Source organism: Leuciscus leuciscus (genome assembly GCF_965113295.1).
Source record: "Leuciscus leuciscus genome assembly, chromosome: 7".
Classification (NCBI taxonomy): domain Eukaryota; kingdom Metazoa; phylum Chordata; class Actinopteri; order Cypriniformes; family Leuciscidae; genus Leuciscus; species Leuciscus leuciscus.
Window position 1 is genome coordinate 33186347 of NC_138731.1, and position 16036 is coordinate 33202382.

Below are 16036 nucleotides of genomic sequence, written 5' to 3' on the forward strand. Positions count from 1 at the left end.
GCAAGTACACTTGTATTTACATTATGGCTCTGCATGCGCTTGTTAGTCTTGGTGTCACCAGCTTGTTTTAAATAAACTACTGTTCAAACGTTTGAGGTATTTGATTAATAGAAAGTAAAAAAAACAGCATTTTGTTGAAATAGAAATCTTATGTAACATTATAAATTTGTTTTTTTCAATTGATTCTGTCCTTGCTGAAGGATTCATTTATAAAAAAAATTAATAAAATAAAGCCACTGGAAGGCAAGCCTGCAACCTTTAGCCAAAAAAGTGTAATGGCTAACACTTTGAAGGTACACAGGGAAGGAGACGAGGCTTTAAAAAAAAAAAAAGATAAAAATGGGGAAGAGACTTCACTACGATGAATGAATTGCAAAAATGTTTGCTAAAATCTTGCTAACATGTTTTACTCTAAAAAATACTTTCATTGGGAACTAATATGTAGATTTTACCTTGATAAAAATAGAATTTTTTAAGAGAAGGCAGAGTAGGGAATGTTGCGACAGATAGGATTTGTTTAAGAAAAAAAAAATTTGTTCTCTCTACTGTATGGCTTCCAGGTTTCAACAAATAAATTAAATTTGAATTGTAATGATTTATGACTGCAGTGCATTCCTAATAATGATACAACGCTTTTAATGAATGAAGGTAAACAAAATGTAAAAATTTGAATAAATAAATGTAATCTTTATAGCTTCCAGATTTCAACAATTAAATTACCATTACAATTTTAGTGACTAGTATCACTACTATATTCAAATCTAATCTTGTGTTTTTATGCGCACTGTCGTGACCAAAAATCTGGTCACTAATGTCACTGTCATTATATGATAGGCTGAGGTGCCTCACGTGATCCAAGTCAGCCGACTTTTTACAATGATAAAGAGTTACATACCCTTTCATCTCACAATAATAAGACAATCTCTGAAAAAACTTACTGACCCCAAGCTTTAGAATGGCAGTAAAATGATCTGTTTGTAAAAACAAACATGATTTTAGTGGCACTGGTGTCAGTCTACACCCTCAAAAGCTTTCTGCATGCAACATATTTGCATACAATTCAAACATTGTAAATTACTTATTTGCATACAATGCAAACCACCTAGGTGCATTTGGTATGCCATTTTGTAGTTTTTTAAAAAAAAATAGTGTTAAAATTCTTAGCGTTTACCATGCAATGTAAGAATACTTGACCTTTGTTGTAGTTAAAAACATATACAAATTAGCTAAAATATTTCATAAATGAACATGCAAGGAATCTGAAGAACTGTAAAAAAAAAAAAAAATGTGTGAACCATCTTATCAGTCAAAATTCCTATATTGCTGCATCTCTGTTCTAGTAATTTATTTAGTTTGTTTAGGCAACTGCTCTGTTTCCAACACCTGAAGTTCTAATGTTGTTCTTTGTCTTCCTCTTTAGCTCTGGCATCTAGTGGCTCTCTGCCCATTACATCACTGGACGGGAGCGGGAACTTTCTGTTTGCCAACACCAGCGCTGGCAGTACCCCTAACCTCATGACGACACCGCTCTTCCTGAACCCTCAGAACTTGTCACTGCTTGCAAGTAACCCGGTCAGCTTAATGTCTGCGGGAGGGGCTGGGGGTGCTGCCGGCGCCCTCAATCTGCACATCACCGCTGATGCCCACCAGAGCGCTGTTACCACGGCAACTATGCCCGCCTCCACCATCACCACGGCCTCTAAGGCCCAGTGAAAGCTTAACCCACTCCTCTCCTCTTCTAGACCCCTTTCTTTAATCTCTTGCTACCACCAAAAACAAACCCACTAAAAAGGATTTGATGTTGTTTTAACGTTATTTTACCGTTTAAGTTTGTATGTTCTAACTTTACAGATATCTTTTTCACACATTAATCTACGATGTTTGGACCTCATTGTCGGGTTGACTTAAACCAAATCAACAATAAGCGAATGTTGGCATCACCACAGAGCTTGCATCAGGAGAGCAGAAACCTCCCTGGACATTGTTACAAGTCTCTGTGCGACGCAAAAGCATATTCGTTTCAGCAAATCCACTCTCTCCCATTTTCACATCATACCTCTTCTTCAGAGGTACTTCTGAAATGCTTTTAACCAAAAAACTTTGTTTACTCTGTGTTGAATGATACCTTCTTACTGCTGACAGTAACCTCTTCTTCACCGTAGAAAAAGGACACCTTATTCTTCTGTCTATGATCTCTTCTCTTTCCACTGGAGATCCTGCTTTACAGATGTTCCTGTCCTCCTGGAACATCTCCTTTTAGATGCACATCATTTATTTTTGTCAAACAGTGGGTTAGCTTTATGTCCTATATCTTACTAACTTGTGGTTACAAGGCTTTAAATGGAGTAATAAGCGGCTTTGATGCGGTTTCATTGCTTTAAGGAATCGTTCGACTGGCCTTTCTTTCTAGTGAATATTGTTTTCGTATGATTTCGTAGTTTACTCAGTAGCAGAAGACTAGTCTGGGTCTGAATTCTGACCCAGTCACAGGCTTATTTAATACTAAAAGCTTTAACGAATTATGAGATGATTCGTCAAGGAGGAGTTGTTCAGCGTGGGCAACAGTGACTGAGCAGTGCCGTCTACTTTGGAGCTTCAGTAACTCAGAGCTCACAACTCTTACGTTAGCGTCAGGACTGTGTAACCACGTAAGGTAAACCTTACGTGTTTACCTTACATGGGATGTACTTTTGGTATCACCACCTGATTGTGAAGGTGTAAGTCAAGCGAGTTGGGGTGGATGATATTCAAGTTTGTTTTTGTTTTTTAGGGTCTTTGATTTTCTACTTGTGCACAGTATCTGTACCAAAAAACTGGATTTGAGAACAGAAGTTCTGCTAAAAACAGAGCAGACTGCAGTCACGCTTTAAGAGGTCTTTATTTCGGAGGTCTTTGTATTACCTCCATTTCAAGATATACCAAAAATCTTTGTTATACCTGTTGCTGTATATTGCTACTGTAGCGTAGTTTAAGCCTAAATATTTATGAGCAAAGGCTCTCGGTAGACCACAGGAAATATAATGCAATATTTTGATCTTTTCCAAAGACGAAAACAGTTATTTTCTTTCTTTCTTTTTTTTTTTGTTGAGATGGCTGTCCCTCCTGTTTTGTAGTATCAGTGCAACTAACCAAATAGATTCGAGTCGAGGTGAGAGTAGGGCATGATACTACAGCAAAGTACCAGTTTGAGGTTTGGGATTGTCACTTCTGCCAGTAATTCATGAGGACTTTGAGTGAGAAAAATGGGGGAGTCTTCTTCCCATTGTTTCAGATAATTGAAAATTGTAAATGTGCGTGTGTTGGAAGTAATGCAAGTGTGTTCTTACCTGACAGGCTTTTTGAATATTTCCCTTTTTTGTAGTTACAAGGTGCCAGATTCAGTCCTCTGTAAAATACACAGAGACTTCTCGTCCCCCAGGTCCAATGTGCTGGCTATACCATAGAGCATTGGTTTTCAAACCAGGTCCTGGGGACCCACGGCTCTGCACATTTTGTATGTCTTTCTTATATGACACAGTCAGTTGAGTTATCCTAATGAGCTGATGATCTGTATCAGGTCTGTTAAATAAGGTAGATGTACAAAATGTGCAGAGCGATGGGTCCCCAGGACCGGGATTGAAAGCCATTGCCATAGGATTTTAGTTCCCAACCCTGGTCCTGGAGTACCCCCAGCACTGCACATTTTAGATGTCTTCCTAATCAAACACGCCTGATTCAACTCATCAGCTTGTTAGTAAAGACTCCAAGACCTGAGATGCATAAAAAATGTGCAGTGATGGGGGTACTCCAGGCTCATGGTTGGTAACCACAGCCATATAGGACAGTAGTGGGCCTGAAATATCCGTTATAAACGGGCGAGAACATAATTAGGGGGTTTAGCCGGATGGTCTGTTTTGTTTTTCCCTACCAATGTAATGCAGCCATGATGTAAAGCTTGAACCAAAGTCGATTTCTCACTAGCTGCTGTGCCTGTGTGGGCCAGTGCAATGCTGACCACACTTTCACTACTCACTACTGACATACTTTACCATTTATTAGTCTTCTTTTAAACCCTATTCTTTCATCTTGCATTGACCAACAAACCGTGTTCGGCTTGATGAAGAAATATAGCCTCTCTAGCGCAGCGCTAACTTGAGAACACGATTTTTAGCTCTCGATATTGAAGCATTTAACGATCCAAAGAGAATCTTAAGGGCCTTGTGTTTAAGTGCTGTTGAGATTTTGGGAGTCTGTGTCCTTCGTTTCATTCATTCACCTACTCGGTGAGTCTTTGTTTTGGATGTGATCTCTTGGGTCTCAACACTGATGCTGTGTTTCAACAAATGAATAGCAATAGAAATATCAAGAGTCCACCAAGATAATTTAATTTAAAATCCAGAAAAACCTGTGGAAGTGCAAAAAGGCCCTGAAATTGCATTGCATTGGTACATTGTCTAGACCTGGATTTTATTTCTTAAATGACCAATAAATACAGGCATTCCGGGAGAATTACAGTAGTATTTCATTTCTGGAGCATTGCTTTTAGTTTGAACTCTGTCACATTTTTAATTCTGTCACAAAGAGATCAGAGTCTCCCCTTATTGTCCTTTTTGTGGTTTGTTACTGTGTCCCTTTCTGTATTTTTTTTTTTTATGACTCTCTTTTTGTTAGCATCGCTATTTGTTTTATTGTAATATGATTTGAAATACCTCAGCAGCACTTACATGAAAGGTTCACTTTAGGCAAAACACCAGAAGTCAACTCCAGAATGTACAAAAGCTGTTTCTAACAGTCCATTTTTAAATGACCAACATGTAAAACAAAACTACAAAGTATAACAGGAAAATCTGTAATAATAATGTCACATAAGTCTACTACTGCTATTTCAAGTACTACTACTTAAAGGGTTTGTCCAGGTTAACTTGTAATATTTTGTTATCCTACTTGCCAAAGTAAAAAAAAAAAGCCTTTGTCTTTGCGGCTGGGTCTTGTTGCTGCTCATTCCGCTGGTTCTGTCCGGAAATGTCAACGTAGCCTCTCTGGATGTGTAGATTTATGTGTTGTTTTGCGCATTAGTGTCATTACCCGGTGGTCGCCGGGACTGTGGGGAGTTACTGATATATTTATCTGAGGAATGACTCAAGATTAGAGAACTTCTTTTCTAAATTCTATATATATTCACTTATGTAAGATGCTCATATTTTATATTTGAACTTATATCTAGTTTGAATGTAGTGTTTTTGTCATGCTTATTCACTAAAAGGAAAAAATAACAAAAAATGACTTCATTTATATGATAGCTATTCTAAGAAAAAAAGTCAAGACCAAAAATCGCAACCACACCCTTGTGATGTGGGAGTGGCTGTTGTGTGCCCCGCCCACATTAACATGTTTGTATGTTTGAGTGGGTGGGGCTTGTGATGGTGCTCTAAAGGAAAGCCCCCAGCTTTAGTTGATGCAACAGACTTGATAGCACCAAACTACTCTTAATTTTTTTTATTTGGTTGTTGTTTTTGCTTTTTTGCTTTTTTATGGATTTAATTTGCCATGTTGCTTTTTAACAATCTTTTACAATCATTTGAATTTAATTACTTTATGCCTTTTTTTGTATATCATGAGGGAGCAACGTCACTGGCTTTCTTTGTTTGACAAACTTGCGTTTTATCATTTATGCCTTACTATTATTTCAGAGTTTGACACATTGTAGCAAACTGTAATATGTTGATGTTACAGATGATTTTGTTTGGTTGTGAATTTGTGTGCGTGCATGAGTGAAAGATGATGCAACAGGGCATGCACCAATGTCAAAACTCACACGGTGCATATCAACCATGAAAATAACGCTGTGAGTTTTATTTGTGTTTTGTGATATTTTGGAAGTGTTGCTACCTATTATGTAGGTATAATTCAAGGCTGTTGGATACCTGTTGAAAGCTTTACTAATAACTCAACTCCAGCTGATATGTAGGGGGCGCTAGTGGTGCATTACTTTGAAAGATTACATTTTAGAGAGGTTCTGTCTGAGTCCATATCTCAAGTGACTCATTTTTCGGAAATACAGGATTTTTTTAAAAAGTGGATATAAGGAAGCATCATACATCATTTGATGCAATTGACCACTTGGCTGTAAATGAAATCCTTTTGAACCTGTGTGCACATGAGATGTTTCAGATGTGATTTATCCAAGGATGTTGAACCTGGCAACAGCTCTGTACATTTGAAGTGGTTGCGGATCCTTTTTTTTGGCACTTGATTTTGGCGTGTGTGGATGCTCTGACTTGTGATTGGATAGTTTCTTGATTGTAGCAGGGTTTGCCACTGTAGACCCTTAGTCTAGTAACAAAATAGGATAGTTGCAGAAGAGGTCATGCACCAGAGAGCCGAGCGAGAGCTGGTCTGAGTAAAGGAGCTGTTGTATACCTCATTTATAACTCGAAACTGAGTAAAAACTAGCTTTAATCTACTTCAAAAGATGAAAAAATAAAAAACAAAGATCTGTCCTAGAACAGAAGCCTGCAGATGTCTGTTTAAAGTTTAGAGTGAGGAACCAGATGATACCTAGAAGGCTGGACTAGCTCATGCATATAGGAAGCCCATCCCACTTATTTATATTTAACTTTTTTTATAGAAATTTAAGTTCACATTATAGCTCCTTATTCATTTTATACCAAAGCTTTTTTTATGATTTGACAATCGTCGTCTTATGAAACCCCAAAAACTATTTGGAAACCTTTGCAAGGTGTGCGCAGTTCGTTCAGGGTTTGCTTGTTCCTCACCTTCTCAGTGGTAACCAAAGACTTTCAAAGTGATTGTATGGACTAAACTCTCTCCTAGTTCCCTGCCACAACCATTAGCTTGGGGTTTGAGATCATCGGTCGAAGCATGTGGCTGAGTGGGCGGGGTTTAGCAGAAAGAGGAAGAAAAACAGCTCTGCCGGCTTCTGGAAAGGACTTAAAGTAACCCCTCATGGGCTGGGTGATGTTTATTAATATACGCTGAAGGATGTCCTGGGCTCACTGCAACCTGCTCAGGATAAACTGTCCTCTGGAGTTCCACTCTGTGGCTGCAGCAAGGCAAAACTGTTTCTATGATTGTCTACAGAAAACATGCAACGTCTCTCCATAGTCGTCTTTTAGGTGCCGTCGTCCCGTGGTTTCGCTGTTCTGTCGATGTCTTTATCTAGCTTTGCTGTATCCACTCTCATGATTTCAATTGGTTTGATCAGCTGTGCATCAACTATGCATCGTTGTCCTCCATCCTGCAAGGGCGGCGTCTGTGTGACACGGTCCTTTTCAGATGGATTTTGATCTTTTTATTGCAAGTGGAGGGTCGAAAGCAACTATAAGCTCTATCCCAAAGCAAAAATATCCAAATATGAAATGTTTTACAAATGCAGATACCAAAGATTCCTCTTCCTTCCCAAACCCTTCAGCTTGTGTATTAAGAAACAGAACCCAGCTCTGACAGTAGTCCTAACCTCAGTAATTCCAAAGCTTAGATGTATATTTTGGTATTTTCCTGAGATGCTTATGGGGGGAAAAAAGTTTGTCGTTTTTTAATTTTCTTGTTCGTTGGATCTGTTGCTCTTTTTCTGTCACAGCATGGAATTTAACTGCAAAACTGTCTTACTGTAGGTTAAAGAAATAGTATTTTTGTATGTTTTTGGATGTGTCAATGTATGTGATATCAGTTTCACTGCCCAACTTATCATTGTTTTTAAAACAAAAGACAGAAAAAAGGTTAAGTTAAAAAAAAGACAATGTACATATTCCTTTAGTCATTGATTTCAAAAGAAATCTCTCTCTATACTCTCATTTCCATATTTCCTATGGCTAAAGCTCAAGGAATGTTCCATTTTTCACTCTGTCTCATACTGTAGATTGTACTTCTATATCTCCCTTCAGAACGCTGTAACTCACTGTTGTAATAGTGATGATTGGTTGGGTTCTGAGTATCACTACAGACCTGAACTCTAGTGCCACTCGTGGCCTGCTATCAAGCAAACATACACCCAAGACTGAACGCTAAATGGCTACATCGCTGTAGCTTAGAACTGAATGATTGTGTAGAATATAAGTATGTGAATCAGGATACATGGTAGATTTGATGCATTTGTCTGCTGTATTTTGTTTGTTTTTTTATATATATATATAAAGATAATCTTTTACTGTAACTGTACAGTTCTCTTTTGTTGTAAACATCATTAAACCATTTTCCAAGTGTTTTAATATTCTAATAAGTCTTTGGTCTTTTAATATTTGCCATATTTCGGATCATGGTGAGGAACTTACGGAGTTGATATACATTTTATTTCATTTTACCTTTGTTTTACAGTAATCAGCCAAATGGACTATTTTACACACATAATATGTAAAAAATAAGAGCACTGTCTCCTACCTCTCCAGACTGAGGTCTAGTAGTTCCTAAATTGCCTTGTAAAATTGGTTTGAAATCATCTTTTCCTGCCATTAACATACAAGATCCTCTATTGCAACCAAAAATTGCATATATACTATATATACACATACATACATACATCATCACATACATCACACACTGCCGTTCAAAAGTTTTGGGTCGGTAAGATTATTTAAAATGTTTTTGAAAAGTCGCAAAGCTTGTTTGATTAATTTTTATTGTTACATGGTAATTCTATTTTAATATCTTTTAAAGTGTCATTTATTCCTAGGTTGGAAAAGCTGAAGTCATTACTCCAGTCTTCAGTGTCACATGATTCTTTAGAAATCATACTAATATGCTGATTTGGTGCAGAAGAAACATTACTTATCAATGTTGAAAACCGTTTTGCTGCTTAATGTTTTTGTGGAAACCATGATACATTTTTTTTCAGGATTATTTCAAGAATAGAAAGTAAAAAAATAAAAAAATAATTGAAATAATTATTTTGTCTTTACCGTCACTTTAAAAAAAAATCTATTCAATGTATCCATGCTGAATTATAGTATTTATTTCTATAAAAGAAAATAATCTTACTGACCCCAAACTTTTGAGGATATGTATAAAGCAAGACACATAAATGCATCCAACAAAGATACACAATTTATCTATTGGTTGGAAGATATCAAAATTGCTCCTGAGGTTGTGCTGTGTGTTAATTGTGTGTTGTGGGAAAAGTTTCCATCTCCACAGCCTCGGCTGCATCCCTTCTTCTCCCTGTTCGACCCTTTAAAGGAATAAACCAATAACATGAACTGATGGATTTTGGCTTTTAACAAAACGGCAGTCTGTTTAAAAACCTACCAAGCAGTGCAATGTTTTGATTACCTAGAACACTGATAACAGATGCTTAAGTAAATATAGAGAGTAAAATAGGGAAGAGAAACTAGCAAAAAAAAAAAAAAAGAAGCTTATAATTTTTAATTAATTTAAAGCTTATAATTTGAAAATATATAATGTAATATCCAAAGTGGCCATAAAAAGGATATTTTTATGTAAAAAAAAATAAAAAAAATAAAAATATGAATGCCATTTAAGTATAGGCCTATATCAAATCAAGAGTTTAAAACGAATTGTTACATTACCTCATCAGGTTTGCTCTTGGCTTTGCGAGCCTGCAGACAGAGAAAATAATTAGCTATTTATGCTGATTTGCCAACTGAGCATAGTAAGGATATTATGCCTCATCATTGGGTGAAATGATTCATTATCCGGTTACACAACCCACACACTTTTCTCATATCCGTGTACTTACTTTGGCTCCTTTTGGTCTTATTTCCTGGTATTCATCGTTTCTTGCTCCTTTTAGTTCCTAGAAAATACACCAACCACCATTGAGGAATGATAAAAAAAAAAATTTAAGTGCACTACTGTAAACAACCACAGGAGGGCAGCAGGGATTACAGCTGTCGCTTTAGTTTACCATGAGAAGAAACTTGTATCTGGTTAAATTTATCTGTTTCTCAGATCTTATCCACATCCTTTCTGACAAATAAGTGGTTCAACTTCTTACCTGATAATGTGTCTCTGGCTCCCGTCTTCTAATCTGAAATATGTTGATATTGATTAGATGAAGGTAGGGCATCTAAAAACAACTTTTTCTTTCAAAATTGCAATTTTACGTTTATAGCCTACAGGATTTTTTCATATTACAAACATGATTGGATATCATACACATGAAGTAGGCCTAAAGTCTGTGTACAATACACTATATTTGCAGTTAACTCACTGATATGCTCACTGATATATTTATGAATTTAAATAGTATATACTTAAATTAAATGAAAACATATAATAATCTCACCGGTCTGTCCAGTTGCTGATAATCGGAACTCATCTGAGGCAGATCCAAGTCCTAAGAAATACAGCACGCACATTTTGTATAAAGTCTTTATTAATCGGGTCATTCCTGTTAGGTAGTGCTTTTTGAATTTTGTCACATTAAAAATAAATATGATTCTGTTGTAATTTAACTAGACATTTGAATATAGGGGTTAAACCATACTTTTAGAAGCTCTGTCCAAGCTCCTACTCTCGAAATTGTTTAATATGTGTGTGCAAAAATGAATAAGTAATTTAGGCTACTTATCCTCAAGTTGTTCCAAACATGTATGAATTTCTTTCTTCTGCTGAACAAAAAATTAAGATATTTTGAAAAATATGGTAACCAAACAAAGTTGATGCACCCCGTCCCCCTGACTGAAACATATGGAAGTCAATGGGGCCCACCAACTGTTTGGTTACACATATTCTTCAAAATATCTTCTTTTTTGGAAGGTAGGGGGGCTAAATGTAGGCCTACTATCTATTTTTTTTTTTTTTTACATTTAAGTATTTATGTTAAAAAAATTCCCCAACCATTTCATTAACCACATATGTTAGATTTAAAGTTAGTCAGGGGCCGCTCAGGGCTCATATTTTCTCTTGGCGATAAAGACCCTAGCGAACAGATATCGCCAGAGCCGTTGAACGCTGTTATTGAGGTAATAGTTCAGCGCTCAGCGCTCTAATGTTTTCTGTTAGGATCAAAACAACTCGACAAAACATTAACACTGCCATTATTTATCACTTTATTATGTCTTTACATATTAAAAATACACCACATCACTTTAAAATTGCTAACTGTAAGCTGTTCTAGGGGTACCAAAAATACAATTTATGTTGCTTGAGATGAAACTCAACAGATAGTGAAAGTAACACTTAATGTTAATTTTTTTTTTTGGATTATAGAAAGGTAAAATGAAGTAACTTAGCCTAATAAATACATTTATATGTTCAGAAGTGCATAGCAACAATGCACATCACAAATATAGCAACATCCATCCAAACAAAATTGTTTAAAACTCCTACCTATACACTTAATTGTGACTTTGAATAATAAAACTAATAATTATTATTTTCATATTTAAAATTGAGTTTAATGTTTTATTAAATATAAAGCACTTTCATAGTAGGAATGACTCGTTCAATGCAATACATGTCAACACATGAAGTATATTTTGAATCTTGAACATGATCTGTGAGATATGTATCAATGATAACTCACTGTATAGACAGGCTCATTGGGGTTATGGGCCGGGGTTGCAGGCTCCGGAGGAACAGGCCCTTCCTTTGTAAACTAAGCCAAGGCAGAACTCAAGTTAGCGATTAAAACCGTGAGGGAAATTTCTTCACTTGGAACAAAAACTGTGCATGCTAGAGCTCAACTTACCTTCTCTCGGAAGTAGAGAGCAGTAAAAATGATAGAATACAGCAGGAGAAAAACATCTAAAATATAGCAATTTGTTGGGTCGCTCAAAGAGGCCTCTGCGAACAGAACAAACAGTTTTAAAAGACTTTCATTAAGCAAGTACACCACAAAAATTTGGTGGCTCTTCTTATTTATCGAGGTTTTGAATTATTTGTCTCCTTTCCCAGCGTAGTTGGTTTTGTAATGTTAAAAAAAACAAATAAGAATAAAAGAATGGAGAAATGAGAAAGACGAGAAGCACCTCTAGAACATAAACCGCCAGATTTTTAAATACAGAGATAAAATGTTATATATTTAGATTACAGTACATTAAGAGGTTAATTTAATTTTGAGGCAACTAAGAGTTTCTGTATCCCAAGGCTTTTCGTGTCTAGTTCTGGAATCACTGTTTAATATACAAAGACTTTCTCTCATGTTCAGTCTTGCAAAACATATTTAAGTGTGAGTTTAATCCGAGGCAGCCAAATGATCTGCTAGATAATGTCTAACACTTTAACTCATCAATTATCAGATTGCATGAATAGAATGCAAACTGGCTTTACAAAAATAAACCACTGAGACCAGTTAAAACTTCTTGAAATTAATTGAGGAATCGATCAAAGCTGAATGCATCGCATTTTACTGTATTTTAGACTTTATAGAACATTTAATCGGATAATACTGCTCAATATGCCATTGACTCTCTTATAAACAAGGCGAAATAAATCAATATACAATGTTTGAGATTATTAGATGTTTCCTGAAGCCCGTAAATGTCTTGATTGGACACACAAGTATAAATTCCTTTTTTAATAAAACATAATTATTAGCGAGTGTGGTTTGAAATAACTGTGTATATGAAAATCTAACCATATGCACCATGTTTGGCTAAAATTTAACTAAACAGACAAAACTGGAGATACAATGACTTCGAATTTAAATTCATGAAATTTTCATACGCAAAATATCCTGCATTCATTATTATCCCTCTTAAAAATTAAAAAAGGGGCCACATCCAAAAACTTTACGAATAGGCTATTGCATTGCAATCTATTAATTTCGCACGGTTTTGTGGATAAACTTCAATATCTAACTTTAATCAATTACTTTTAACTGTAATCAGTTCTTAAAGATGTCAAGAAGACATTCTTGCACTAATGATACCAAATAAAAAACAACATTCAAATAATTAGACAAAGATAACTGTGTAATGCAGGACTCTCCTACCAAATAAACATTGCTCTAGTCAACCCAGCACGCCACTACTTTTGAAATATATAAATAATGTTTCGGATAGAAGACATTAAAAGAAAGTAACTAAAACTAACATGCAACTATGTACACAGCTTTGTCGAGACACGATGATTTGGCACATCGTGTTATGTGCATGTACTGTAATCTTAAACGGCTTGTTCGGTAGCCTACTGAAATATGGTCCAGTAATATTTTTAGATAATTCTTGCATACTTAATAAAGAATCTCATTCCTCACTCTCGTCTGTCATTAAGAACATTGAGTGGGTCACAAAACAGTCCTTGATGAAAAAAACAAAACCCTGCACTCATGCCTTCCTGTTAGAGGCAACAGGGGCCCAAGCTCCTCTACCTGTCTCTCTGTGATCTCTGTGTAAATGTGTGTGTGTAATCTAGTTTGGTGGTTTCTGCATGAGTCTAGTTAAGTGCAAGAATAAGCACAAAACAGTGAAGGACCTGTTGCATCACTGCAGATCAAATAGGTGTTAATGAGGGCCGGTGGATGATGGTTAGCAAACTGACCACACACATTTCACATGTCAAACTCTTTTTTTTCAAGGGCATTGCATACAAAAACAAGGACTTATTAACAATCAAAATAGGTCTAGTCGTATCAAATAAAATCTTTACTCATTTATCACTAATGCATTCCTGATCATAAGCTGTGTTTTAGTTGCTTCATATAAAATAATGATAAACACACACTGTAAAAAAAAAAAATACATCCCCAAGTCAAAAATTTCAAGTGACCGATAACATCTACATTTTTCAAGTAGTCTGACGTATTATTTCTCATTGAGCCAATGTTAACAGACTATTGCAACAAGAATTTCACTTAGGCCAATTGAAAAATGTAGATGTTATCGGTCACTTGAAATTTTTTGATTTGGGAGGGTTAGAAATTTTTTACAGTGCAAGAATTTGCTTTAGATAGATTAGAAACTTAAAATCGGTAGTAAAAAAGATTCTAGGCTTTATCATTTTAAGACCCTAATTACATTGAAGAAGCTATGAAGGCTAAAATAAAGTTGTTTACCTAGTGTGATTCAATTCAATGACAGTTATCAAAACTGATGAATTAAGAAAAATAGGCATAGTTTTATAAATTAGACTGTACTGACTGTTAAGAGAGGATTATTATATACATCAGATTCAATGATTTTGCAATTCTTTCCAAATGCCAGAAATATCTAGTAGATGTGGATTTGAATTTGGTTGTAAATTCAAAACATGTAAAGGGTTACGCCGTCTATCTAATTGCCTAATTATACATTACTGAATACATAATCGGCTTGTGCATGTTTTGTTGCTCTATCTGTTTTAGTATAACTTTTAAAATAATAATTACAACAACCACTACACACATAATAATAATAACATTAACAATATTATAACAATTCCTTGCTAATTATTATTTATTTTAAATTCAATGTGGGAAATAAAAAGTATCCTATACTTTGTGTGTCTACGCGGTCGTTAATGTTGTTGACTTTTGAAAAGCCGCCATTTACTGATCTTTCAATTTTGGCTTCAGGTTTCGCAAAAGGAGAGTGTAGGTTTTCGAGTTTGTTGGATCCTCGTTTTTTTAATCTCAGGAAACAACATTTAAACAAAGATGACAGTTGCACACCATCACAGCACTACTGAAAAGCCTTCATCTTTTTAGACATTATGTTGCAAACGAGTATATTGCACTTAAAACTGTTGTTACATGCCATGCTACAAGTCTTGCTGGTTGTGCATGGAAACTAAAATGGCCACATGAAGAGGTGTATGACCCCAATCTTTCTTTACAGGAGATAATGCGCACACACACATACACACAGACACAAAAACATAATAAAAAATGTCTAATATTCAATTTCTCCATTTATATTTACTCCAATGACAAGTACATATTTTACAACGACCGAAACCCATATAAACCAATCAAAACTCTGCGCTGAATGTTATAGATATTTGACACCCTGTGCAACAAATGTGTAAAGAGCAAGAAAAATGATTTTACCTGCAGCAGACACATGTGTGGCCAAGAACAATAGAGTGGTTGTCCTGCTCATTTCCATAACATTCCCTGAAACTTTATTTCTGTAGATGCCGTTCCTTCCTGTTGCTTGGCCTATAAGTGATGTGCAACAGTTTTTAGCCTTTCTGTTTTGATTGCTTCTGCTGTCAACTTTTACCTAACAGGAAGTGGCCCTGGCCCTAGGTTTTCTGTTCTAGTGAATGACAACCACTGCCTCCACCAAAGAGTTGTCCTCTCATCTCAAAAAAGTCTCACCATTTCCTGTATATTTTTAGACCCTCACGCTAACAGTTATGTCTTTCACCGGTGTTGCAGGATACTCCACAGCCACTGTCTGCTGAAATTGTTGTTTCCTTTTTAACAACTTTGGACTGTAAACAAATTTGAATAAAACTTTTTCCCTGCAGGAAATTATACACAAAATATTTGTTCAAACAACTAAGGAAAAACATAACCAGGCAACATTTTCAGAACAGAGATCATAAACTTTCACCTGTAATTCATGGAAAATAAATATTTTTTATTAAAAATAAGCCTACATTGCAAGTTCCAGTTGACAGGGTAGTTTGTATGTTGTGCCCCCTGCTGTTTTGCATTTGCCATTAGTGTGGTTTTATATTGGTTTTGTATGTTTTGTAAGACTAGTTCAAATTAGAATGTTTTTAGCAAGGTTCGACTATGATGATGGCAGATTTTAACCTAAATGTTAAAGTACTCCATAAATGTCAGATCAAGCAAATTCAATAAACTAGCATTTTCATTGTAAAATGTGTAAATGTGTGCTAAACTTTTTTTTTTTTTTAATTACAGTATTTGTTGTACATTACCTTTGTTTTTTGCAGATTTTTTTACAAATCTTTTTGATAATAGTTAATAACAAAACCAGTCACATGGGTCAACTTTTTGAAATCAAGATTCATACATCGATGGAAAACTTTATTCAGCTTTCAGATGATGTATGGATATTTAGGACCATATTTGGCCGAGATCCAACTATTGAAAATCTGGAATCTGAGGGTGCAAAAAAATCTAAACATTGAGAAAATCACCTTTAAAGTTGTCCATTTATGTTTGTGATTGTAATGCGTTCAT

The 16036-nt window shown here is 35.6% G+C and overlaps 2 protein-coding genes across 16 annotated transcripts in view; one reads left to right on the forward strand and one right to left on the reverse strand.

The window, feature by feature from the left end:
* pou2f1b (POU class 2 homeobox 1b) overlaps window positions 1-6471 on the forward strand; it is a 19847-nt gene extending 13376 nt beyond the window's left edge. For all 15 annotated transcript variants that reach the window (XM_082175521.1, XM_082175513.1, XM_082175522.1 and 12 more), the window contains one exon: window positions 1421-6471. In XM_082175521.1, the coding sequence (XP_082031647.1) occupies window positions 1421-1713 (293 nt within the window). In that variant the 3' untranslated portion in view covers window positions 1714-6471. The remainder of the gene's footprint in view (window positions 1-1420) is intronic.
* On the reverse strand, window positions 5466-15146 carry cd247l (CD247 antigen like). Its single transcript, XM_082175523.1, has 8 exons — window positions 14927-15146; window positions 11648-11742; window positions 11483-11554; window positions 10241-10291; window positions 9950-9982; window positions 9692-9748; window positions 9522-9551; window positions 5466-9163 (listed from the first exon to the last, which is right to left on the reverse strand). Exons 1-8 carry the CDS (start codon window positions 14982-14984, stop codon window positions 9092-9094), a joined length of 468 nt encoding a protein of 155 aa, XP_082031649.1. The 5' UTR covers window positions 14985-15146; the 3' UTR covers window positions 5466-9091.
* Window positions 15147-16036: the final 890 nt, after the last annotated feature.